The sequence below is a fragment of the Microtus oregoni genome, unplaced genomic scaffold (genome assembly GCF_018167655.1).
Source record: "Microtus oregoni isolate MIOR12 unplaced genomic scaffold, Mior012 000077F_ref0000221, whole genome shotgun sequence".
Classification (NCBI taxonomy): Eukaryota; Metazoa; Chordata; class Mammalia; order Rodentia; family Cricetidae; genus Microtus; species Microtus oregoni.
Window position 1 is genome coordinate 6,476,437 of NW_024544029.1, and position 24,775 is coordinate 6,501,211.

The following is a 24,775-nucleotide window of genomic DNA, read 5'->3' on the forward strand; positions in this document are numbered from 1 at the left end:
TTTTGCAGTGCTAGAGGTTTCCCATGCTAGGCACACACTCACTGGAGCCCCAATCCTAGACCACAGTTTTATGTTTGTCTGCTGTTGAGTCCTAGTACCTAAAACAATGAAAAGCCATGTCTTCTGTGTAACTAGTAGAATTCTGACGGCGCCACCACCACCTAGCTCATTTTCTTTTTTCCTTTTATTTATTTATTTTTTTTTGAGACCAATATCACTATGTAACCCTGACTGGCCTGGAACTTACTATGGAGACTAGATTTCTGGCTTCACAGAAATCCATCTGCCTCTGCCTCCTGGAATTACAGGCATGTGCCACTACACCAGGGCAGATTTCATATTCATAATGCATTTGTGATAGTCACTGCTTATATTAACAAATTTTCCTATGGTATTCAAATTTAATATCCATAGTAATTAATCTTACCTTCTCTTTCATGTTCTCAAAAGTTCCTCCCTGGGCAAATACGGTATTGGACTGCAAATCAAAAATGAATCCTGAAGAATCTAAAAGAATATAAAAAAAACCTGATATACTCTATGTGCTGTATTCATCCAAGACAAAAAAAATCAAGAATAGCTACCTTCCCCCATGTAATTACTAATAGTTTAGTTACGACTTAGAAAATCCCATTATATACACAGCTCATATATAACTACATTTTGAGTTAGTCATAAAATCAAATTTTATTTTTTAAAAGATTTATTTATTTTTGCCAGGTATGGAGGCACACACTTTTAATCCCAGCATTTAGGAGGCAGAAGCAGGTGGATTTTGGTGAGTTCAAGGCCAGCCTGGGCTGTACAATAAGTTCCAGGATAACTAGAGGTACATAGTGAGACTCTGTCTCAGAGAGTGTTTGCCTGCATGTATACATGTGCACCACATGTGCCTGGTACCTGCAGATGCCAGAGGGAGCACTGGATCCCCTAGAAATGGAGTCTTGGAAAATTGGGGGTCAGCAAGTAGCTACTAGAACTTTTAATTAAAGTTTGGTTTAGCCGGGCGGTGGTGGCGCACGCCTTTAATCCCAGCACTTGGGAGGCAGAGGCAGGCGGATCTCTGTGAGTTCGAGGCCAGCCTGGTCTACAAGAGCTAGTTCCAGAACAGGAACCAAAAGCTACGGAGAAACCCTGTCTTGAAAATACAAAATAATAATAATAATAATAATAATAATAATAATAATAATAATAATAATAAAGTTTGGTTTAGAGTTTAACTTTTATCTTCTTTTCAGATAACTCCTGGTTGCTATGAAAGATCCAAGTTTTATGTTACGGTAAGTAAGATGCGTCCAAGTGTGAAAGACGACACGAATACAACCCACGTCATTTAAGAGAAATTACGTTTGCCAGTTACAATGAATTGTGAATTCATTGAGCTCTAGCCTCTGTTAACACAAAAGGACCAGGAGGCACTTAGACAAACTCACCATGTGTACGTCTTCCAGAGGAGTACAGAACATGGGTAGTTCTCAATTATCTTTATCAATTGGAAGAGATGTGCGCTGAGAAAGAGGAAGACCCTAGACAGCACAGCACTATCGTCCAGACCTCCTGAGAGCACAGAGCAGTCAAATGATATCATCTGAATGCTGCAGTGAGCTCCCTCGCTCCACTGAAGAACTACCAATGAGCAGGGGGATGGTACAGAGACATCAATCATCTATCTACTTACAGTTAGAGACTCAAACCACCGATCTCCTTTAGAAGAGGGGACAGTCGGATTAAAACAGCAACTTATAGTTTCTATTAGAGAAGGATGCCTACCAGCCTTTTAATTATTCCCCTCACAACACACCAGCAAACACAAACTACAGAGACAACAAATGGCAGCTCTCCACTCAGCTCCCAAAATTAATCTCCATATTATTTGAATTTATCCAGCATGCCAATTAACATAAAACTAACATACAAAACAAATTGGGTGTAGTAAAGCATGTCTGTAATCTCATGACTAGATGGGTGAATGAAGGAAAGGAAGAAAGGAGGAGGAATGAAAGGGAACAAACTCAGATTAATAAAATTAGAATAGTTAAAAAATAGGGTCTTGCTGGGCATGGTGGCTTTAATCCCAGCATTCGGGAGGCAGAGGCAAGAAGATCTCTGTGAGTTTGAGGCCAGCCTGGTCTACAGAGCTAGTTCCAGGACAGCTAGCTGTTACACAGAAACCCTGTCTCAAAAAACCTAAAAAGAAAACAACAACAACAAAACCACATATATGTATATGTTTATTTAAGAAGATCCTAGTACCCTACCCCTTGGCTAATAAATGTAGTACTCATCCCTGCCCCCGGTCCTAAAGAGATAGGGGACTAGGGAGGTGGCTCAACGCTGAAGTCAGAAGAGTGTGTTGGATTCCCTGCAACTAGAGTCACACAGTTGTGAGCTGCCATGTGGATGCTGAACTTGAACCTGGGTCCTCTGAAAAACAGTCAGTGCTCTTAACCACTAAGCCAACTCTCTAATTCCCAACCAATTTAAAAAAAAAAATTCAAGCATGTTTGTGTTTGTAATTCAGCCCACGGGAGGCAGAGACAAGCAGATCCCTGGAGCTTGCGGTCAGCCAGCCAATTTATCCTCCAGTGAGCTACAGACCAACAGAAGACCCTGACTCTGATCGGGAATGATAGTGCACACCTTTGATTCCAGCACTTTGTAGGCAGAGGCAGGCAGATTTTTGTGAGATCCAGACCAGACTGGTCTACAGAGCAAGTTCTGGGCCAGACAGGGCTACACAGTGAGAACTTGTCTTTAAAAAAAAAAAAAAAAGACAAAAAGTATATTAATACGACAGCAACTAAGAATTAGCTTATCAAACTGCATATAACTAAAACCATACAACAGCCAGGCTTGGCAATGCACATTTTTAATCCAGAGCTTGAGAGGTAGAGGTAAGTGGATCGCTCTAAGTTTGAAGCCATTTTGATTCACACAGTGAGTTCCAGGCCAGCCAGGGCTACACAGTGAGAACCTGTCTCAAAATAAACAATAATAATAATAATAATAATAAATCATGCAATGGACTCCCACAACAGCACTTATGGAGTAGAGATTACTAAAAGCCCCACCACCCTAGACCCTACCCCAAAAAGTTAGCCAAAGCTAACATTATAAATATACAGAGGCTCTCTGAAGTACTGAAGGGAATTTGATTAACAGATTTCTCATCATCAAAGCCCTGCCCACCCCCAACTCTAGACTGCTTACAGCAAACTCAAGTGTACAGATCTGCTCAGGTATGAAGTAAGTTGAGAGGTTCTCAGAAAGCTACTAAATTTGCATCTATTATTTAGACTGCTTACACCATGTCCGAAGAATACAGACAATGACAAATTATTTCCTTGACAAAGTAAGGTGAAATTGGGATTATAAACTCTGAGAATCCCTCCCCATATTCTGCAATTCTGGGCAATGAGCTCAAGGCTTCCTACACGCTAGGTAAAAGCTCTACCACTGAGCTATACTCCCATTCTGAAGCTTGTTAAATTTTTCACTGATGGAAAAACGAGGAAGTCAGTTGCAGTATTATCCCTTGTCCAGAGTAACACCCTTAGTTCTCCTGGAGAATCAAGGGGAGTCCGAGTTGTCAGACAACACGGCTGCTGCTACGCACTGGATACTCTACTTCTTAAGGGTCCATTACTCTGACAGCTCCTTGGCAGATCACAGCTGTTGGCTACTCACTGTTATACACAGATGCACAGCAAGATGAGGAACAATATGGCTAACATTTTACCAGGGCCAAAGGAAGGCAAGAAAAGGTAAGATCCAATTAAAAGGGTAAAGTTAGAGATAAGGAAGTCTAGAAACTCAACTACTTTTAGTCATCTTTATTCTTTTATTCAACGTCCTTTTAAAAATTAAAAGGTTAACTCAAGAGCCCACAAGATGATTACACAGGTAAAGGCCTCACTGTCAAGCCTGATGACCTGAGTTGGATCCCTGGGACTCAAACAGAAGAAGAAAGTCGACTCCTACCAAGTTATCCTCTGAGCTCCACAGGAAGCTGTGTATGCACATGTCCTCACACACAAAATAAATAAATATGCAAACAAACAGATACAAGTATTTTTAAAGCTGAAATGAATGCTTGAGCAAATATAAGCTCTTGGAAAAGTGGCTATTGCATGAACTGAACACAGCTGGCATGTGGCAATCAAAGTGACCATTTCTCAGACATTACCTCTCACCACCGGTCTAGGCTTACAACTAGACTAGGTCGGCTGGACAGTGAGGATCTCTGTCTACCTAGCACTGGATTACAAGATTGATAGAAGGGAAGAAGGAGGGGAGGGGAGGGGAGGAGGAGAAAGAGAAGAAGGGAGGAAAGAGGGGAATAGGAAAGAAGGGAAGGGGAGGGAAGGAGGGAGAATAAGTGGAAGAAAGGAAAGGGGGAAGGGACAGATAGAAGTAAAGGAAGGAAGGAAAGAGGGAAAGAAGAGGTGGAAGGGAGGGGTAGAAAGGAAAGGAGCAAGGGACTGAGGACATATTATGAATAAAGGGACAAAGCAGAAAGGTAAAGGTGGGTATTTTGTCTATGTGTTACTTTCATTGGTCAAATAAAGAGACTGCCTTGGCCTTTGATAGGACAGCAGCTTAGATAGGCAGAGTAGACAGAAGAGAATGCTGGAAAGAAGGGAAGTGAGTCAGATGCCATAGCTCTCTCCGAGATGGACGCAAGTTAGAATCTTCCTGGTAAGCCACCCTCGTGGTGCTACACACATTAATAGAAATGGGTTAATCAAAATGTGAGAGTTAGCCATTAAGAGGATAGAACTAATGGGCCAGGCAGTGTTTCAATGAATACAGTTTGTGTGTTGTTATTTCCGGGGCTAAGCTAGCCATGCGGAAGCCAGGCAGGATGAAAAGCAGGCCTGCTCGCCTCCTCACTATAGGTATCTACATGGTAGTTCCTAAAAGATGGGTCAGGAGGTTGCCAAAAACAAATACAGTGGCAAATGAGGTTATAACTTAGCTCTTTCCTTATGAAGGAGCCTTAGACTTTCCTTTTTCTCTAACAGTTTAAGAATAATTTAAAGCTTAAAGTGAAAGGCTGGGTGATGGTGGTGCACACCTTTAATCCCAGCACTTGGGTAGCAGAAGCAGGTAGAACTCTGTGAGCTCAAGCCCAGCCTGATCTACAAAGCAAGTTCCAGGACAGTCAGAGATACACAGAAAAACCCTGTCTCAAAAAAAAAAAAAGTAAGTGGTGCTGCTTCTTTCTTCCCACGGACACTGGAAAGTGTAGGAGCTGGTCCTACTGCACAAACATAAGTGCAAGGAAGAAAGCCTGTTGTTGCCAGGTAGTGGCGCAAGTGAGGCAGAGTCAAGCAGATCTCTCAGTTAGAGGCCAGCCTGGTCTACAGAAAGAGAGTTCTAGGACAGCCTAGGCTACATAGGCCCTGTCTGAAGAGAAAGGCAGGCAGGCAGGCAGGCAGGCCACTGTCACAGAACTGCTAGCTGATCCCTAGAATACTCCCAAACTTCAAAACTGAAGACAGCACCAACTTTAGTATGCGAGAGATAATCTTCTCTTCTGCTAATACTACAATGAAATTAGTTTTCAAAACTATAAGTAATCGTGGCTTATTATCTTTTGAGGTTTTTGAACTTTCTAATCTAAATTAAAAGCATTTCCACCACATTGAATCTGTGAAGACCTCAATCTATGAAATTCTGTTTTGAATTAAAGACCATATTAAAAATGAAAATGAACAAGAGAAGGTCACTCTCTGAATGAATCCTGTGCAGTGGCTCAGCTGCTGCTACACTTGCTATTCCAGCACACTTGGAAAGGGTTCTACACAGCCTCTGTTTTGCTTCCCCTCACTATAACCTCTTTTGATATTTCATGTCTGTATCTTCCATTCTGCCAGGGTAGCTAACACGGAAAGAAAGCTAAAGAAGGAAACAAAGCCTGGAAGTGTTCACTCTTGCTCCATTTCCTGTCCCTTGGAATATGAAGCATCCTGCAGGAAGCTAGCCTCTATTGCATCTCCCTAACAAATGCCACTCTACAAAAGTGCGCCATCAGGATACGTCCCGCTCGCTAACAAATCTATTGCAATTGGATAAATCTGTCTGAGTAGAAAAACAAGTTCTACTAGTTCCAAAGCTATGGAGAAACCCTGTCTCGAAATTCCAAAAAAAAAACAAAAAAAAAAAAAACCAAGTTCTAGTAAGATCAATTCTCAGACTTATACACAAAACTAAAACCTAACACAATCCTTGCAAAACCATTCAGAATATTTACTAAAGGAATAGTTGTAAAACATACAGACGAAAGTAAGCATTGTTGGTCTACAACCATGCTTTGGTTTTAAGTTCTGCAGTTCTTGGGGATCAAATCCAGGCTGACCTCATGCATGCCACTAAGCGCGTGAGCTTTATTCCCCACCCCAGGGTCCTGTGCATGCCGGGAAGCTCTCTACCACTAACTACACACATTTCCCAGGTGGCAAAAACTATTCCAACAATTTATGCACATATGTGATCTTACCCTTCTGGCTTTGTTTCCTAGACATTGCAGTTTTCTCAATGTCAAAAAAAAAAAAAATACAGAAGAAAATATCTTGTCCAAATTCTGGGAATCCTGATAATTTAAAAGTAGGCAATATAAGTCTGTAGTTAGAAGTAACAAATGCAAAATCCTGGTTGTTTAAAATTCTGTTCACTAGCTGTTGATTTCTTTTCCTTCTCTGGTATTAACTTCTTGTCAGGATGTATCATTGCAGACAGTCATGTCTTCTTCCAGAATCTAGAAGGAAAAATACAAACACATTTACTATTTCAATAATATCAGTAAAAACTGTGTAAGTGACATATGTGTGTTTTCAATTTCTGCAAAACTAGTTTTAGCTAATGAAAAGCACCATTTTCTGAAAAAAACTTAACCTTACAATCTGATCATCTTAGTTGGTAAGTATGCTTTCTCTCTCGGCCCCCTCTCCTCTCTCTGGGACTCACTGATCCCTGACACTTTAGCCTGCCCACATGGCACAGAGACATAAGCATAGCACTAATCCCTCATGAAAGTGTCTTTTTCATCGAGATTATTATAGAAAGCCACAACTGATCCAAATGCAGAGAACTACTGACCGGGGTGCCCAGCCCACACCAATACATCTACAACACAGCCCCTACACTTAAGGCTTGGGGATCATTGTGGAAGATGGAATGGAAAGAGAAAAGCAGGAAATCTGCTGAAGGCTGTGTCTAGAAATGACAGGGAAGCTACATCCATGATACTCAACTATAAATAGTTGCCCTAACAAAACCTAACAATGACACCAGCTGGCAGGCCGTGGATGAGGGTAATCTCTCCAGACCCCATCCTTAGATGAGAAAATACAGGCCGTTAATAGCTGCTGAGAGAGGGAGAACTAGTCTGCCCTAGGGTGAGTGATCCAGTCCCAAGTGCTCACCCCTCAAAACACATTACACAAAAGCAACACTAACTGTACTCAACAGATTGCATCATGCATTTTTTTCACACATATGTGTAAGAATAATAACTAAAGAAACCATGGATTTGATAGGAGGGAGGCAGAACATGAGAGAAGTTGGAGAGAAGAGGGAAGAAATAATCTTTTGGGGGCGAGAGTTTTGAGACAAGGCCTCTCTGCATAGACTTGGCTGTTCTGGAAATCGTTCTATAGACCAGGCTGGCCTGGAGCTCTGCTTGCCTCTGCCTCCCGAGTGCTATGATTAAAGGCATGCGCTACCACTGCCCAGTTGATATGATTATATTTTAATTAAATACATTTAAAAGTATATTCTTTTTTATTTCTTATTTTATTTCTTCAAATTTTTTATTGATCAGGAGCTACTCTATTAAAAAATACAATTGAATCCCATCATTACTGTCACCATGCAAATGACCTGCAAAGAAAAACTGCACACATGAATATTTTGTTCCCCATTTTCAATCAGGAAACAGTTGTCACTGATAAGCAGATAGTTCAGAGTCTGCTAAGAATGCTCAAAGTACACTGCTGCCCATGTTACAACCAAAGCTCACTGGGACATCTGTGGTCTGGACTGTTGCCTAAAGCCATGTTAATATCTGTGGTTTCAGGAGAGCTGGCCCCACACCTTGCCTGTAAGCACAGGGCAGGTAAAACATCAATACATATAAAATTTTAGGGTGGTGTACACCTTTAATTCCAGCACTAGGGAGGCAGAGACAGGCGGATCTCTGTGAGTTCAAGGCCAGCCTGGTCTACAGAGCGAGTTCCAAGACAGAGCTACAGAGAAACCCTGTCTCAAAAAAAAAAAAAAGAAAGAAAAACAATAAATAAATAAATAAATAATTTGAATTCTTAAAAGCACAGATTGTAATTACGATTAAGTCTGACTTCTGTAGGAAAACTAAAACAGCTTCAGACAGAAACTAACTGGCCCCAACAAAATGGAAGAAGGAATACTGGAAGAGACCAGCAAGAACGACAGCAGTTACGGAAACTCATGCTTTCTCCACTGTGTACTTCCAACCAGACATTCTGAAAGAGGGTGGCTTTCATCTGCTAAGTCACTAAAACTCTCTCAATTATTCAGCAGCAGTTTAATTAAGCTTTCTTCACTTTTTCCTAGACAGTCAAAGGTTTGCTTTAGCAAATACCAAGAAAAATATAATCATAATTAATTTAGTAAGAATAAAAATACATATCCTGCTTTATGATGATTCTTTAAATAGTGAATAATACAGATATTTAAGGCTATTTTTTAGGATTTATTTTTATGCTATGTGTATGAGTGTTTTGCGGGCGTGTAAGCGTACCACACACATGGATGCAGTGCACGCTGAGGCCAGAAGAGAGCATCAGATCCCCTGGAGTTCTAGAGGGTTGTAAAATGCCAGGCCCTCTTTAAGAGCAGCAAATGCCTGGTCTCTAAGCCATCTCTCTAGTCCCAATCCAAGACTATTCCGTCCACCGAACTGTTTAAAGAGATTTTATATCACTATATTGAATAGTTTATAAAATGTACTCAGAGGCTGAACCAAGAAGACTGCTGGGCGTCCAAGGCCTGCCTGGGATACACAGCAAAATCCTGTTTCAAAAGAAACTAAAAACGTCTATTTAACCCATAATGAGGTTGTGGTTTTGTTTGTTTTTCTATTGTTGTTGGTGTTTGAGACAGTTTATCACTGTGTAGCTCTGGATGACCTGGAACTCAGGGACTGTCCTGTTTTTGTCTCCTCAGTGCTGAGATTAAAAGCATGCACCACTACATCCTACCAACGTGGCTGATCTAAGTATTAGTCTGGGCTTTGGGACTAACGGCAAAGAAGAGTCTTCTCATTCAGAAAAAGGTGGGATCTCTCTTGCTCACAGGGCAAATATTTAGGTTCCTACTTTAAAAAGTTTCGTTTTGTTTTTTATGTCCATGATGGCCTGGAACTCCCAATCTTCCGGCCTACTTGTAGGTAATGTTGGCACTACAGGATCGTACAGTCATGCCAGCTGTCTATGCACATTTCCAGCTTAGGAATAAGTAAGCACTGCTTTCACAATGAGCCCCCACAACTACCTAGTAACTTTTGCTTTGTTCAAAAGTTCTACTGTTGTTCAATAAAATTAACTTCAGACCTGTCAGAAACTGCGGAGGATGGCAATACACCTCTTTAACCTGAGTAACTAGAGGCCAACCTGAGCTATACAGAGAGTTGCCTTAAAACAAACAAACAGGTTCTAGGGCTGGAGAGACAGGCGGCTGAGCAGTTAGGAGCACCTGTTGCTTGAGACCCCCCAGGTTTGAATCTCAGCACTCCCCGACATGGCCGCTCCCAACACCTCTATCTCCCTTCTCAGGGATGCCACACCCATTTTGATCTCCCTGGGCACCAGGCTTGCAGAAGATACATACACAGACATGCAGGTTAAATACTCATACATACAAAATTTTAAGAAACGTCAAAGGCTAGGCTGTAGCTCAATGATAAAGTGCTTAGCCAGAATGCTAATGAGTCTGAGTTTGATCCCCAGCACTGAAGGAAAAAAATAGTAGAAACAACCAGGGGCCCAAGGTGGTACAAACCTATAATCCTAGCACTAAGGAGGCAAAGACAGAAACCCTGGAAGATCAAGATTAGCCTCAGTTACATGAGATTCTTTTCAAAATATTTAAAAACTGCCAGGCGGTGGTGGTACACACCTTTAATCCTAGCGCTTGAGAGGCAGAGGCAGGCAGATCTCTCTAAATTGGAGGCCAGTCTGAACCCTTTCTCACAAAACAAAACAAAACCAAAAAAAGTCAGGATGGTGATACATGCCTACAATACCAGCATTCGGATGATGGAAGGGTTATGAGTTCAACTGAGCCTGCCTGTGTTACATACCAAGACCCTGTCTCAAAAAAAAAAATACTCCTGGGGGAGGAGGGAGGTGAGGTGGGAAAATTCAGTAGAGGGGAGAGAGGGGAAACTGGTCGGGATATATGTTAGAAAAGTTTTTTAATAAAATTTAAAAATGAAAAAAAAAGAAAAAACAAAAACAAAAAAACCTACTCCTGGGGCTGAGAGTTGGCTCAGCAGTTAAGAGCACTGGTTGCTCTTCCAGAAAATCCAGGTTCAATTCCTAGCACCCACATGGAGGTTCATAATCACCTACAAGTCCAGTTCCAAACAATCTGACACCTTCTTCAGGTACCAGGTACACTCGTGGTTCTCAGACTTACATGTAGGCAAAATACTCATACATATTAAAGAAATTTTTTTAAAAATTTAAAACTGCTCCTAATAATATCAGACATAAGATTACAGAGAGACGCATTAAGATGATAGAACATGCCTGTAATGCTATCACTCAATGGGCTCAGGGAGAAAGATCTCCAGCTTAAAACCAGTTTAGGGCACAGAATGAGACTCTTGGAAAAAATTAAAATATGAAAAAGTCTGGCTCCAAGGTTTGTAGTTCACAAAACTGACAGTCTACATTTACTGGATCAGCAACAGTTGTAGAAAGGTCTTGGGGGGAAAAAAATCAAGTTTTTCCTACTCCATTTGCCCTGAATGGTATATCCAGGTGGGATACATGGAGTTAAGATACTTTTACATTCCCAGAGAGTATTTTCCTTCTCCAGCTGGGAGAGATATATACTTTGTTAGACAGATACACACTTAGTTGTTATTTCTGTTTTTGCTTATTTATTATTTTATATTTATCTGTGTTTTGCCCTCATGCGTAGCTGTGTGAGGGTGTCAGATCCCTTGGAACTGGAGTTACACATAGTGTGTAAGCAGCCTGCTGTGGATCCCAGAAACTGAACTCAGGTCCTTTGAAAAAGCAGCAAGTGTTCTTAACTGCTGGGCCATCTCTCTAGTACCCAAGTCTCTTTCTGAAAGACGAAAATATAAACATTTACAATACAATGTGATCAACAGGATGAACAAACTTTGAATTCAGACCTCTAGATTCAAATTTTGATACTAATACTTAAATGTTTAACATTAGATATGTTATTAACAACTATGTAGAGGTTGGGAGACAGTTCAGGTGGTCAAGTATTTGCTATGCAAACCTGAACTGGATACCTAGAACCCATGCAAAAAAGTCAGGAATAGTGGTATATGCTTATATTCCCAACACTAGAGAAGCAGAAACAAGCAGATCCCCGGCCAATAAACCTAATCTAATCACTGACTGCCATTTAGAGACCTTGTTTCAGAAGGCAAGACAAGAGAGACTTACCTCCACACACAGATGCACACATGTGCACGCGCACACACACACACAGATTATAATATAAATAAGTGTACATATGTAAATGTGTAAAGCATTAAGCATGATGGATTGCTGGCAGCTAGTTATAATCCTCATCTTAATACAATATAATCTATGAAACCATTATGATGAACTAGACTAGATGCCAGCTAACTTTTCTGTAACAAGATGGTAATTATTTTAGCTTTCTAAGTCATACAGTCTCTGTCATAACCAAACGCTGATGCACTGTGGAAGCGGCCATAATGGCAACACAGAAAGAGGTCAAAAGAAGGCATTTCATCCCCTGGAACTGGAATTATAGACTGTTGTGAACCGCCATGAGGGTGGTGAGAATTGAATACAGGTCTTTGCAAGAGCAACAAGTGTTCTTAAGCACTGAGCCAATTCTCCAGCCCTATGTATGTGTATTTGTGTGTGGTGTACATGCCCACGGAGGCCCGAAGAGGGCATTCCTGGAATTCCCTGGAGCTAGAGTGCCAGGTGGTTGTAAGCTGATGAGTGCTGGGAATCAAACTCATGTTCTCTGAAAGAGAACGTAAGTGCTCTTAACCTCTAAGCCATCTTTCTAGACCCCTTTTAAATAGCTTAACATCTCTGAAAATCAGAAGCCACTGATAACATATTATTGTTACGTATGTGTGCCAAGTTCCTGGAGCACTACTAATCTGAAAAAAAGAAAATTAAACTGAAAAAAGAATACATAAAATTTATTACATGTGGAGAGATGGCTCAGTGGTTAAGAGTATTGGCTGCTCTTCCAGAGGTCCTGAGTTCAATTCCCAGCAACCACATAGTGGCTCACAACCATCTGTAATGAGATCTGGCGCCCTCTTCTGGCCTGCAGGTACACATGCAGACTAAAACAGTATACACATAATAAATAAAATCTTTTAAAAAGAAAAGTAATTAAGACAGGATCCCCTGAAATGAGAGTTATGGATGGTTATGAATCGCCAAATGGTTGCTGAGATCTGAACCAGTGTTATCCGGAAGAGCAGCCAGTGCTCTTAACAGTCAGTTGAACCAACTCTTCAGCCCCACTGAAACAACTTCTAATTTAAAATCTCCATTTGATAGATGGATCTAAAAAACACATATTGAGTGAGGTAACCCAGACCCAGAAAGACAAATATATGTATTCATTCATAAATGGATTCTAGACAGGAAAAAAACCAACCTACAGCACAGTCTGCAACCCAGAGAACCTAGACAACAAAGAGGACCCTAAGAGAGACACCCATGGATCTACATAGGAAGGAGGAAAAAACAAGACCTCCTGAGTAAACTGGGAGCATGAGGGTCACAGGAAGGGGAGGGGGAGAAAGGAGGTAGCAGAGAAAAATGTATAGCTCATTAAAAACAATTAAAAAAGAATAAAAAATAAAAATCAAATCTCCATTTGAGATTTGGTAGCCTGCAGTTTGGAATTCACACTCGTGTTTCCTCCGCCTGCTGAATGCTAGGACTACAGACTTGTACCAGTATGCCTTGTTTGACTTATTACATTCTCAGCTATAGTAAGGGTCCTTCAACAGACTACTCATTTAAGCCTATTTCCACTTTCCAGTAGTACACAAACAGTAGTGCTTCTTAATACAGACAACAGAAATAACAAGCCAAAGATGTTCATCAGGGAAATGGAGATACAAAGAATGTGATATCCATTCTTTGCATCTCCATTCTCCAGCACAGAAAAGACAGGGAGTAGCACTGCCTAGGCTTAGAGTCCAGCCTGACACAGAGCAAGTACCAGGCCATCCAGGGCTGTACAGGGAGACACTCCCTCAAAAAAATAGAGGTAGGGTGTGAGATAGCTCGAGGGGTATGGTGCCTGCTACCAAGCCTGAAAATGTAAGTTTAATCCCTAGACTCCACAGTGAAATGAGAGAACTCTCGCAAGTTGCCCTCTGACATCCACATGTACAACACACACACACACAATCAATTAATTACTAACAGGTAAATGATTTTTAAATTTATGTATTTTTATGTATTAATTATGTATACAGTGTTCTGTTTGCATGTATGCCTGTACGCCAGATCAGGGCACCAGATCTCATTACAGATGGTTGTGAGCCATCATGTGGATGCTGGTAATGGAACTCAGGACCTCTGGAAGAGCAGCCAGTGCTCTTAACTGCTGAGCTATCTCTCCAGTCTCGTAAATAATTTTCTTTTTTTAAAAAATATTTATTTATTTATTATGTATACAATATTCTGTCTGTGTGTATGTCTGCAGGCCAAAAGAGGGCACCAGACCTCTTTACAGATGGTTGTGAGCCACCATGTGGTTGCTGGAAAGTGAACTCAGAACCTTTGGAAGAGCAGGCAATACTCTTAACCACTGAGCCATCTCTCCAGTCCCCGTAAATAATTTTCAAAAGAGAATACAGACCTGAAGTCAAATAAATAGGTAAAAATACCTACATAATACCTACATACATAAGATAAAACTCATTCAATCCATCCAGTGGCATTGCTGGCACAGTTCATAGAAATAGGTGTGGAGGCCTTGTGAAAGACAGGAGAGCTCAGGACAAAGCTAGGTAACACACGGAGAGACCATCAATAATTACTAGTTGCTGAATGTATACGATTCATAACATTTAGTCAAAGAGATTAAGATTTGTGGTCAGCTTTCTATACATTCTGCTTAAAACAACTACTCCACTCCAGATGACGGCATAATGAAATGAGCAGTCTACCTACCACCCCGTAGGAAAACAGCCGTCAGTCCCAGGTGGCTGTTCTGTGCCAGCATGGTGATGCACTCCCACAATGCCAGCACTCAGCCAGTGAGGCTAATGAAGGACTACATACATAGTAAGGACCTGTGCAAGAAACAAACAAAAGATCCCCCTGCAGGGTAAAATCCCCCTTTCTTCTACCTCTGACCATGTTGTAGCAGCAGAAAGATGACGGAGATACAAGGCTGGCAGTTGGTGGAGTCCTTGCCTACCATGTTCTCCAGCACCAAGTATGGGTGGGGAGAATGCATCAATGCCCAGTATCATTAACTATAAAAAGTGGGCTTCCCCAAAGACTTCCCAAAAGTATTCTAATTGTGGCATTTACAAGTAACTGTCTCCTAAAAGGGCAGAATGAAGGAAAACTTGTCTAAGTATCAGTGTAAGTAGATGGTGACTAGACGGTCTCCCTGAGATACTTGGTTGGGCAGGAGTTAGACACTGTTCAGTGTTGTTAAACACTACACGTCCACTGTAATGTTTGAATTTATTGAAAGCACCCCTTTAGTGTTTACTCTTCCTTTAAATAAGCTAAGGTATTGGGAGCCAGAGCCATTTGGTTCTCTAACTAACAGCTGTTAGACCCTTCCCTTATCCCCCACCCAAACTTCAATGGAGGACAACACTCACGCCAGCACTAGCTGCTTTGAAGTTTCTGTGGCTGCCTTGAGGAATCTGCATAGCAATCACAGCTGGTTGCTGCTTAAACAGGCACCGCACCAGCCACAAGTGTTTGAAAAGCTAGTGCTAGACATGTGCGTGCCACCATGGGCCTCAGTGGACTCTAAATGACCCTGCAGCTATTTCCATCCAGGCTAGAAGAGAAGTAGGTCCTCTGAAGCAAGTCCCTTCAACATGGGGGACTGTAGTGTGATTGGCACAGAGTCTTTTTTTTTTAATATTTATTTATTTATTATGTATACAATATTCTGTCTGTGTGTATGCTGCAGGCCAGAAGAGGGCACCAGATCCCATTACAGATGGTTGTGAGCCACCATGTGGTTGCTGGGAATTGAACTCAGGACCTTTGGAAGAGGAGGCAATCCTCTTAACCTCTGAGCCATCTCTCCAGCCCCCCAGTCTTTATTTACATGAGGGTCTCCTATGATTGGTGCAAACACCCTTGCCACACACTCACAGAGCCATTTTCCTGTGTTGCCCCCTACTGCTGGAACATTTGGCCCAATAAAAGATGGGCTGGTGCACATCTGTAATCACAGTACTCCAGAGGCTGAGGCAGGAAGATGAACCCAAAAGAACTAGAAAATGGAGGTCATCAACAAGATGAAGCCTGTGAGATTCTTGATGAAGCTGAGACATGAACCTATAATCACTGGATTGAAGAATGGAACACAGGGCCATGGAACAATGACCAGCATAGATCAATCAGCACGGACACATGCTGGAAAATAACCTGCAAAGTAAGAAACACCAAGTATTTGAGGAACAGCACTTAATTAATCCATTACCAACAGTTTGCCAGTGGATACCCTACTTGTGGATGCTGGCTCTAAGAAAGGAGACTGCTGCAGGAGGCAGAGGTAGAGGAAAAGGATGTGGTCTGGCAGAGGAAGAGGGACTCCCTAATTAATAATGTCTCTCACAATTACTATTCCAAGGGCTTTTTTTAACTGGTTTTTTATTAATTGTTTACTTATCTTTTATTTTATATGTATGCGTATGTAATTGTGTAAGTTTATGTGCCCGACATGCATGCAGGATCCTGTGGAACAGAAGAGGGCATTGGATCTCCTGGAACTGGAGTTACAGAGTCACCATGTAGGTGCTGGAATTCAAACCCAGGTCCTCTAGAAAAGCAGTCAATGCTCTTAACCCCTGAGTTCCAATTCCAGTTTGGAAACCTTTTTCTCTCTTTCTGTTTGTGTATCTGCCATGTGTGTATGGATGCCCACAAAGGCCAGAAGAAGATCCTCTGGGGCTGGAGTTGCTGTGAACCAAACTGGATCCTTTGGAAGAGCAAAAAAGTGGTCTTAAATACTGAGCCATCTCTCCAGCCCCCAATCTGGTATATTTCTTATACAGGTTCTGTCTTTGTTATTGTTGTTTGTTTTTTGAGACAGGGTTTCTCTGTAGCTTTGGAGCCTATCCTGGAACTAGTTCTTATAGATCAGACAGGCCTCAAACTCATAGAGATCTGCCTGCCTCTGCCTCCCAAGTGCCCCCACCGCCCGGCATGTTTGTCAGTTTTTAATAAGTATAGACATGAAGGGAAGAAGAAAAAAAACTTCAAGTGATCTTTTACTGGCCCCTTTTTTGGTTGTTATTGCTGAGGATAGAATCTAGACCCTCGCATACAGCAAGCAAGAGCTTTACCATTGAGTACACTCACATTACAAAGACTTCTTGGTTTTGCTTGTTGTTTTTAAAAATTGAGATAGGGTCTCATGTAGTTCAGACTGGCCTTAAATTTACTAGGTAGCCAAGGCTGACCTTGAATGTCCTCTACCCCCACTGAGTTCTGAGGTCAAAGGTACTGGCCCTTTCTAGCCTACTTTTGTCCTTTACCTTCAGTTGAGCGGGCTGGGCTGGAACAAGAAAGGACAACAGCCGGCAGGGCGGTGGTGGCGCACGCCTTTAGGGAGGCAGAGGCAGGCGGATCTCTGTGAGTTCGAGACCAGCCTGGTCTACAGAGCTAGTTCCAGGACAGGCTCCAAAACCACAGAGAAACCCTGTCTTGAAAAAAAAAACAAAAACAAAACAAAAAAAAAAGGACAACAGAAGCAGCAGCAAGTGTTAGCAGGCTGAAGACAGCAACAGTGACATTGGAGGAGCAGCAGTAGCACAAAAGGGTAGCTGAAGCAAAATAGCAGGGAGTGTCCTCAGGGACACCAATGGACAAAAGAAGAGAAACTACAGGGCCTGGTCACTGGAAGACTTCCAAAGAGCCAACTCTAAAAAGCCAAGGAGTTCAGACACCTAGGACTGAGGATTCTGAGAGCCCGGACCTGAGTCACAGTACCATCACTACAGGGCCAGGGGTTCAGCACCTGAGGCCTAGGCAGGAGCTACGCACGGGATAGTGCGTCGTCGCTGTTGTCAGCTGCCCGCCACACACTGCTGCTGGAAGCTAGCTGCCAAGTGATCACGCTAATGGCTGTTAAAGCCGAGCAATAAGCTTCAAGTAGACTGCCTAAAACTGTGTGCTGATAACTTCTAAGACGTAGAGCAGCAGGCCCTAAGCATCCAGAGCTTATAAAAGTCTATGAATCCACCAGTCCAACCTAGATCCTAGCACTCCATGGCTCGAGGACTGTCAGCTTTTCTTTGCCTACCCACAATTCCTCCCTGGGTAGAGCATTAGGACCCCAGCCAGCTGACTGATAACAGAGGCATTGGGGATGACTTAGACACTGATGATTTAGGACATTAAGAGCAAAATATCAACACTGGCAGTTAAAACTTTAACTGACAATAAATATAGATTTTGTGGTTTCACCTCCTACTTTGGAAAACGTAAGCACCATTTCCTGCCAATGCAGGTAATGATAGCAAATGTGATCCTAACTGTAGGATCAGCTAATATTTACTGAGTACAAACCATGTACACTAACAGAGCCAAGTGTTCCTAGCCACTGGCTCAATAGTCATACGGAATCTGAAGCGGCAGGATAAGAGTCTAAACCTAGTACCAGGCCAGTCTTGGCAACAGAGACCTGTCTCAAAATTAATCAATTTAATTAATTCTAGAAATGGAAAAAAGATTTCAATATACATTCCTCTAAAAAAAAATACAGAAAGAAAAAAACACATGACAAGACACTCAACTATGGTCTGGAAAATTAGATGTCACAATGGTAAAGAGTACTTACTGCAGAGGACCGGGGTTCAGTTCCCAGCACATGTGGCAACTCACAACTGTGGGTCACTCCAGTTCCAGGGGATCCGTGCCCTCTTCTGTCCTCCATGGATTGCTGCATGCACATGATGCACATAAACTCACCCAGGCACTTACACATACACAAAGTTTTTAAAAGATGCTCAACATTAACCAGGCAGTGGTGGGCACGCCTTTAATCCCAGCACTTGGGAGGCAGAGGCAGGTGGATCTTTGTGAGTTTGAGGCCAGCCTGGTCTACAAGAGCTAGTTCCAGGACAGGCCCCAAAGCTACAGAGAAACCCTGTCTCGAAAAATCAAAGAAAATAAATAAATAAACAAACAAACAAACAAACAAACAAATAAATAGATGCTCAACATCACTAGTCAGTAAAGAAATGCAAACCAGAACTGGGCAGTAACGATGCACACCTTTAATCCCAGCACTTGGGAGGCAGAGGCAGATGAACCTCTGAGTTCTAGGTCAGCCTGGTCTACAAGAGCTAGTTTCAGGACAGGCTCCAAAACCACAGAGAAACCCTGTCTCGAAAAACAAAAACAAAAAACCTCACAAAATCCCACAAAACCCACACAACTACATACCACTTCACACCTAAGATGTCTACAGTAACAATCACAAGCAGGTGGGTGGGACAGGAGCAGGGCTACAGAGGATGTAGAGAAATTAACACACTGTATTACTAGTGCAACATAAAATGGTGCATATGTGGAAAACTACGTGGTAGCTCCTCAAAATCCTAGTCTCGAATTCCTACTCAGCTCATCAATTCCACTCAGCTGTAGATGGACCCAGGACTGAGAACAGGCACTCAGCCGAAAGCTCAGGAAAGCTCACTCAGACAACAGCTCAGGGAGGCTTGCTCAGCATTTCTTTTTTCTTATTTCTTTTTGTTTTTTGTTTTTCAAGACAGAGTTTCTCTGGGTAACCCTGGCTGTCCTGAACTCTCTCTGTAGACTATGCTGGCCTGGTCTACTCTCGGAGATCTGTTTGCCTCTGCCTCCTAAACATTGGGATTAAAGGCGTGTACCGCCAGCACTATCTCACTATATATCCCTGACAGGCCTAGAACTTGCTAGGTAAACCAGACTGGTCTCAAGAACCAGAGTCAGGCGGTTGTGGTGCATGCCTTTAATTCAGCACTTGCTAGGCAGAGGCAGGCAGATCTCTGTGAGTTCTACAAGAGCTAGTTCCAAAAAAACAAACAAACAAAAACAAAAAACAAAATAAAACAAAAAAACAAAAACACAGAGATCTATCTGCTTCTGTCTCTGAGTGTTGGGATTAAAGGAATGAACCCCCAAGCACTTTTCATAATAGCTAAAGGTAAAAATGACCAATAGTCAAAAGAGAAATAAAATATGCCATCCATATAAAATAAATAGCATTGGGCGATGGTGGCACACGCCTTTAATCCCAGCACTCAGGAGGCAAAGGCAGGCAGATCTCTGTGAGTTCAAGACCAGCCTGGTCTACAGAGCTAGTTCCAGGACAGGCTCCAAAGCCAGAGAAACCCTGTCTCGAAAAACCAAAATAAATAAATAAATAAATAAATAGCATTTAGTCACAAAAATGAGTAAGAACCTGACAGAAATACTGTGAACTATAATACTATTCAATAGATTTTCATTTTGGGTATCAAACGGCAGTCCCCTTCAGCTGAGGCAGGAGGATCAGAAGTGTGACTGCAGCTATGATTACATAGGGAGATTGTGTCTCAGGAGAGAGAAAACTATTTATAATGACACTTATACATGCAAATGCTACAAGGAAACCCATTACACTGTATATTTACTCTAAAAAATTAATACAATTAATAATCTTTAAAAGTTAGGTATGATTATAATTCTGGGACTGGAGAGATGGTTCAGCAGTTAAGATCACTGGCTGCTCTTCCAGGGGAGCCAGGTTTGGTTCCTATCACCTACATGGTAGCTCACAGCCTTCTTTAGTCCCTTGAGCTCCAATACCCTCTTTTGGCCTCCAAGTATGCCAGACAAGTACATTGTGTACAGATTGCATGTAGACAAAATATCCATACACATTAAATAAAAAAATAATTTCTTACCAAAAGCAATCTACAGATTCAACGCAATGCTCATCAAAATCCCAGCAAAATTCTTCAAAGACCTCGAAAGAACAGTACTCAACTTCATATGGAAAAGCAAAATACCCAGGATAGCCAAAATAATCCTGTACAATAAAAAAAAACTTCTGGAAAAGCAAAATACTCAGGATAGCCAAAACAATCCTGTACAATAAAAGAACTTCTGGAGGCATCACAATCCCTGACTTCAAACTCTACTACAGAGCTACAATACTGAAAACAGCCTGGTACTGGCATAAGAACAGACAGGAGGACCAATGGAACTGAACAGAAGACCTGGATATCAATCCATACATCTTCAGACACCTGATTTTTGACAAGGAAGCAAAAAATATCAAATGGAAAAAAGAAAGCATATTTAACAAGTGGTGCTGGCATAACTGGATATCAACATGTAGAAGAATGAATACAGACCCATATCTATCACCATGCACAAAACTCAAGTCCAAATGGATCAAAGACCTCAACATAAAGCTAGCCACAATGAACCTTATAGAAGAGAAAGTGGGAAGTACACTTGAATGCATTGGCACAGGGAACCACTTCCTAAACAGAACCCCAGCAGCAGAGACATTGAGAGAAACAATTAATAAATGGGACCTCCTAAAACTGTAAAGCTTCTGTAAAGCAAAGGACACAGTCAACAAGACAAAACAGCCTACAGAATGGGAAAAGATCTTCATCAATCCCACATCAGACAGAGGTCTGATCTCCAAAATATACAAAGAACTCAAGAAATTGGACACCAAAAGAACAAATAATCCAATTAAAAAAAATGGAGTACAGACCTAAACAGAGAACTCTCAACAGAGGAATCTAAAATGGCTGAAAGACACTTAAGGAAATGCTCAACATCCTTAGTCATCAGAGAAATGCAAATCAAAACAACTCTAAGATTCCATCTTACATCTGTAAGAATTGCCAAGATCAAAAACACGGATGACAACTTATGCTGGAGAGGTTGTGGGGGAAAGGGAACACTTCTGCATTACTGGTGGGAGTGCAAGTTGGTACAACCCATTTGGATGTCAGTGTGGCAATTTCTCAGAAAATTAGGAAGCAACCTTCCTCAAGACCCAGCAATACCACTTTTGGGTATAGATCCAAAGGATGCTCAATCGTGCCACAAGGACATGTGCTCAACTATGTTCATAGCAGCACTGTTTGTCATAGACAGAAACTGGAAACAACCCAAATGCCTCTCGATTGAAGAATGGATAAGGAAAATGTGGTACATTTACACAATGGAGTACTACACAGCAGAAAAAAATAATGACAGCTTGAATTTTGCAGGAAAATGGATGGAGCTAGAAAACATTATTTTGAGTGAGGTAACCCAGACATAGAAAGACAATTATCACATGTACTCACTCATAGGTGGTTTTTAAACATAAAGCAAAGAAAGCCAGCCCACAAACCACAATCCCAGAGAACTTAGACAACAATGCGGACACTAAGAGAGACTTACATAGATCTAATCTACGTGGAAGTAGAAAGTAGAAAAAGACAAGATGTCCTGAGTAAATTGGGAGCATGGGGACCTTGGAGGAGGGTTCAAGGGAGAAGGAGCAGGGAGGGAAGCACAGAAAAATGTAGAGCTCAATAAATATCAATAAAAAATAATTAAGGCCATGTATAGTGCTCTCACACCTGTAATGCCAGTACTGGCTAGAACAGAAAAAAAACTATTAGTTAAACGCCAGCCTGGTCTACAAAGTAAGCTCTATGGGGAGAACCTATCTCAAAAGACTAAAAGCCAAAACAAAAAAACTTCAGTTATCAAGAAAATTAATAATAAAAAATTAATAATATACTTTTGCTATTTCACAGTAGCCAGTAGAATATGTAAGAATTCTTCTATATTCTCAGTTTCATTGTCTAATCAAAGATGTAGGGCTGGAGAGATGGCTCTGCACTTAAGAGCTCTGGTTGCTCTTGTAAAGGCCCTGGGTTCAGTTCCCAGCACACATGTGGAGGCTCACAACCATCTCTAACTCCAGTTCCGGTGGATGTAATTCTGACTGACCTCCACAGGCACTACATGCACATGATGCACATATCAAACATCCACACACATCAAATAAATAAAACTTTTTTTAAGAGAAAGAAAACAAAATATTATATAACTGAACCTTATTATAAACACTGTCAACCTAATAAGAAATTAGGCAAACCATCTCAAAAAAATGTTTGAATCTAACCTAACATCAAGGCTGGGTCTAAGCTAATGCTGACTTAGTCCTATGGTGGCTCTACATCATCAACTGCTCAGAACATAAATACATTAGTTGTAAACAAATTCCACTATTTTCTTTAAGTACAACAGACCCAGTGGGTGTGGTGGTACACACCTTTAATCCCATCACTGGGGGAAGTCTGTGAGTTCAAGGCCAATTGGTCTATAGGGCAAGTTCTAGGCCAACTACAACTGAACAGTGAGAATCTGTAACAAAATTAAATTTTTAATTCATTAATTAAAATATAAATGTAACAAAGTCCGTCATGCTGAGATCCTTACATAAAGGGTTTGTTCAGAATATGCAGGGAGGCTACAAAGGCAATTTATTATTCTGTCACACACTAATGCATACGTAGAACTTAGGTCACAGTAGGCCAGCTAGACCCAGTTGTGTGCTGAGCACAGACCAAGTGGGTAATTCAAAGGAGAGCAGTGCTCTACAGTTAACAGTAGGGTTACAGGGGCTGGAGAGACAGCTCAGAGGTAAAGAGCACTGACTGCTCTTCCAGAGGCCCTGAGTTCAATTCCCAACAACCACATGGTGGCTCAAAACTATCTATAAAAAGATTTGGTGCCCTCTTCTGACCTGCAGCATACACGCAGGAAAAACCCTGTATACATAACAAATAAAAATCTTTAAAAAAAAGAGAGAGAGAAAAGAGTAGGCTTACAACAGTAGCGAGCCAGTACAGACCCATATGTATTCAACACAGAAGACACTGCAGATTTTACAAACTGATGTTTTCACTGCTACCCAGACCAACAGGAACTAATAGCAGCAGTATTTTCAAGTTTAAATGTTCTTTCATATGTATATTCTGCTCAAATACATAACGAAGCGCACTCAAAACCTACTCCCACGAGCTGCCACACTATACACGAACACTGACAGTAAATACTGGCCACTGGTGAATCCTTACTAGTCAAAATCCTAAGAGATTTTTAAACCTCAAATATGTAAAATAGTTCAGGACCAATTCAAGTATCAAGCAGTTAGCCTGGGCTTCAGACAAACACCTCCACAGTGACTGTGGCCTAACTAAGTTTCCACAACGCTCCAGGCAAACAGCATATAAACCTACAGCCACTTTGAGGCCCAAAAATCATAGGTAAGAGGTAGGAATAATTAACTTCCAAAGGACATTTAGAAAGTAATAAAATGGGAGGTGAGACCATCCTAAGGGACATTTTGCTTTATACTTGGTATAATGTGACAATTCATATCCATATGAGAAAAAATGGAATCAAATTACAAATATTTGAAGTAGCTGGGTGTGGCATCATACATCTGTAATCTCAGGATACTGAGGCGGGATTGTCTCAAATTTCCAGGTCAGCCATAATAGACCAGCCTAGACCACCCTGTCTAAAAACAAAAGCAAAACTGAACAAAACTTTCAAGCATATGCCAGCAGTCAGATCATTTTCAACGAATGAACTAGATATAAAAGATCAACAGTAGGCTGGGCATTGCTGGCACACACCTTGATCCCAGCACTTGGGAGGCAGAGGCAGGTGACTTTGAGGCCAGCACGGTCTAAAGAGTTCCAGGACAGCCAGAGCTACAAAGAGAAACCCGGTCTCAAAGCAAACAAAAACAAACATACAAGCAAAAAACATCAATAGTAACCAGCAACTGATACGTGTAAAACCTCTTTAAATGAAGAAAAATGTTTACCCAAGCAAGTGTACCAGAAATTTGCTACATTATTGATGCTTTTTTTTAGATAGGTACAACACTCTGAAGATAGCATCACATTTGCATATGTGGATAAAAGGATCTATATAGCATAAATGGTCCCTTCTACATCAAAAAGAAGAAAACTGAGAAAAAAAACATTTTCTTTGAAATCATTTCTACAAGCGTTCTGCCAGTATAAACAAAGTTAGTGAGCAAGCACCACCTTATACATAAGGTGGAGTGCTAACTTCAGGGGGGTCAAGCAATGAAATTACCAGCCTAAAAGAACTTAAGCTTCCTCGAAACAAAATGCAAAGCAAGGCACATGGCACACATCTGAAAGGAAAACGGAAGAGGGCAACACTGAGCTCACAGCCAACCTGGAAGACCGTCAAGACTGCCATGGTGGCACACGTCT

The 24,775-nt window shown here is 41.5% G+C and overlaps 1 protein-coding gene across 2 annotated transcripts in view; it reads right to left on the bottom strand.

Annotated features, from left to right (window-relative positions):
• Spats2 (spermatogenesis associated serine rich 2) overlaps positions 1–24,775 on the bottom strand; it is a 70,134-nt gene that overhangs the window by 39,429 nt on the left and 5,930 nt on the right. Inside the window, exons 2-3 of one of the 2 annotated variants that reach the window (XM_041642493.1) lie at positions 6,503–6,760; positions 428–507 (exon numbers count right to left, since the gene is read on the bottom strand). In XM_041642493.1, the coding sequence (XP_041498427.1) occupies positions 428–507; positions 6,503–6,527 (105 nt within the window). In that variant the 5' untranslated portion in view covers positions 6,528–6,760. Of the gene's footprint in view, positions 1–427; positions 508–6,502; positions 6,761–24,775 lie in introns of those variants that run through there. The other variant, XM_041642494.1, reaches the window with a different exon arrangement.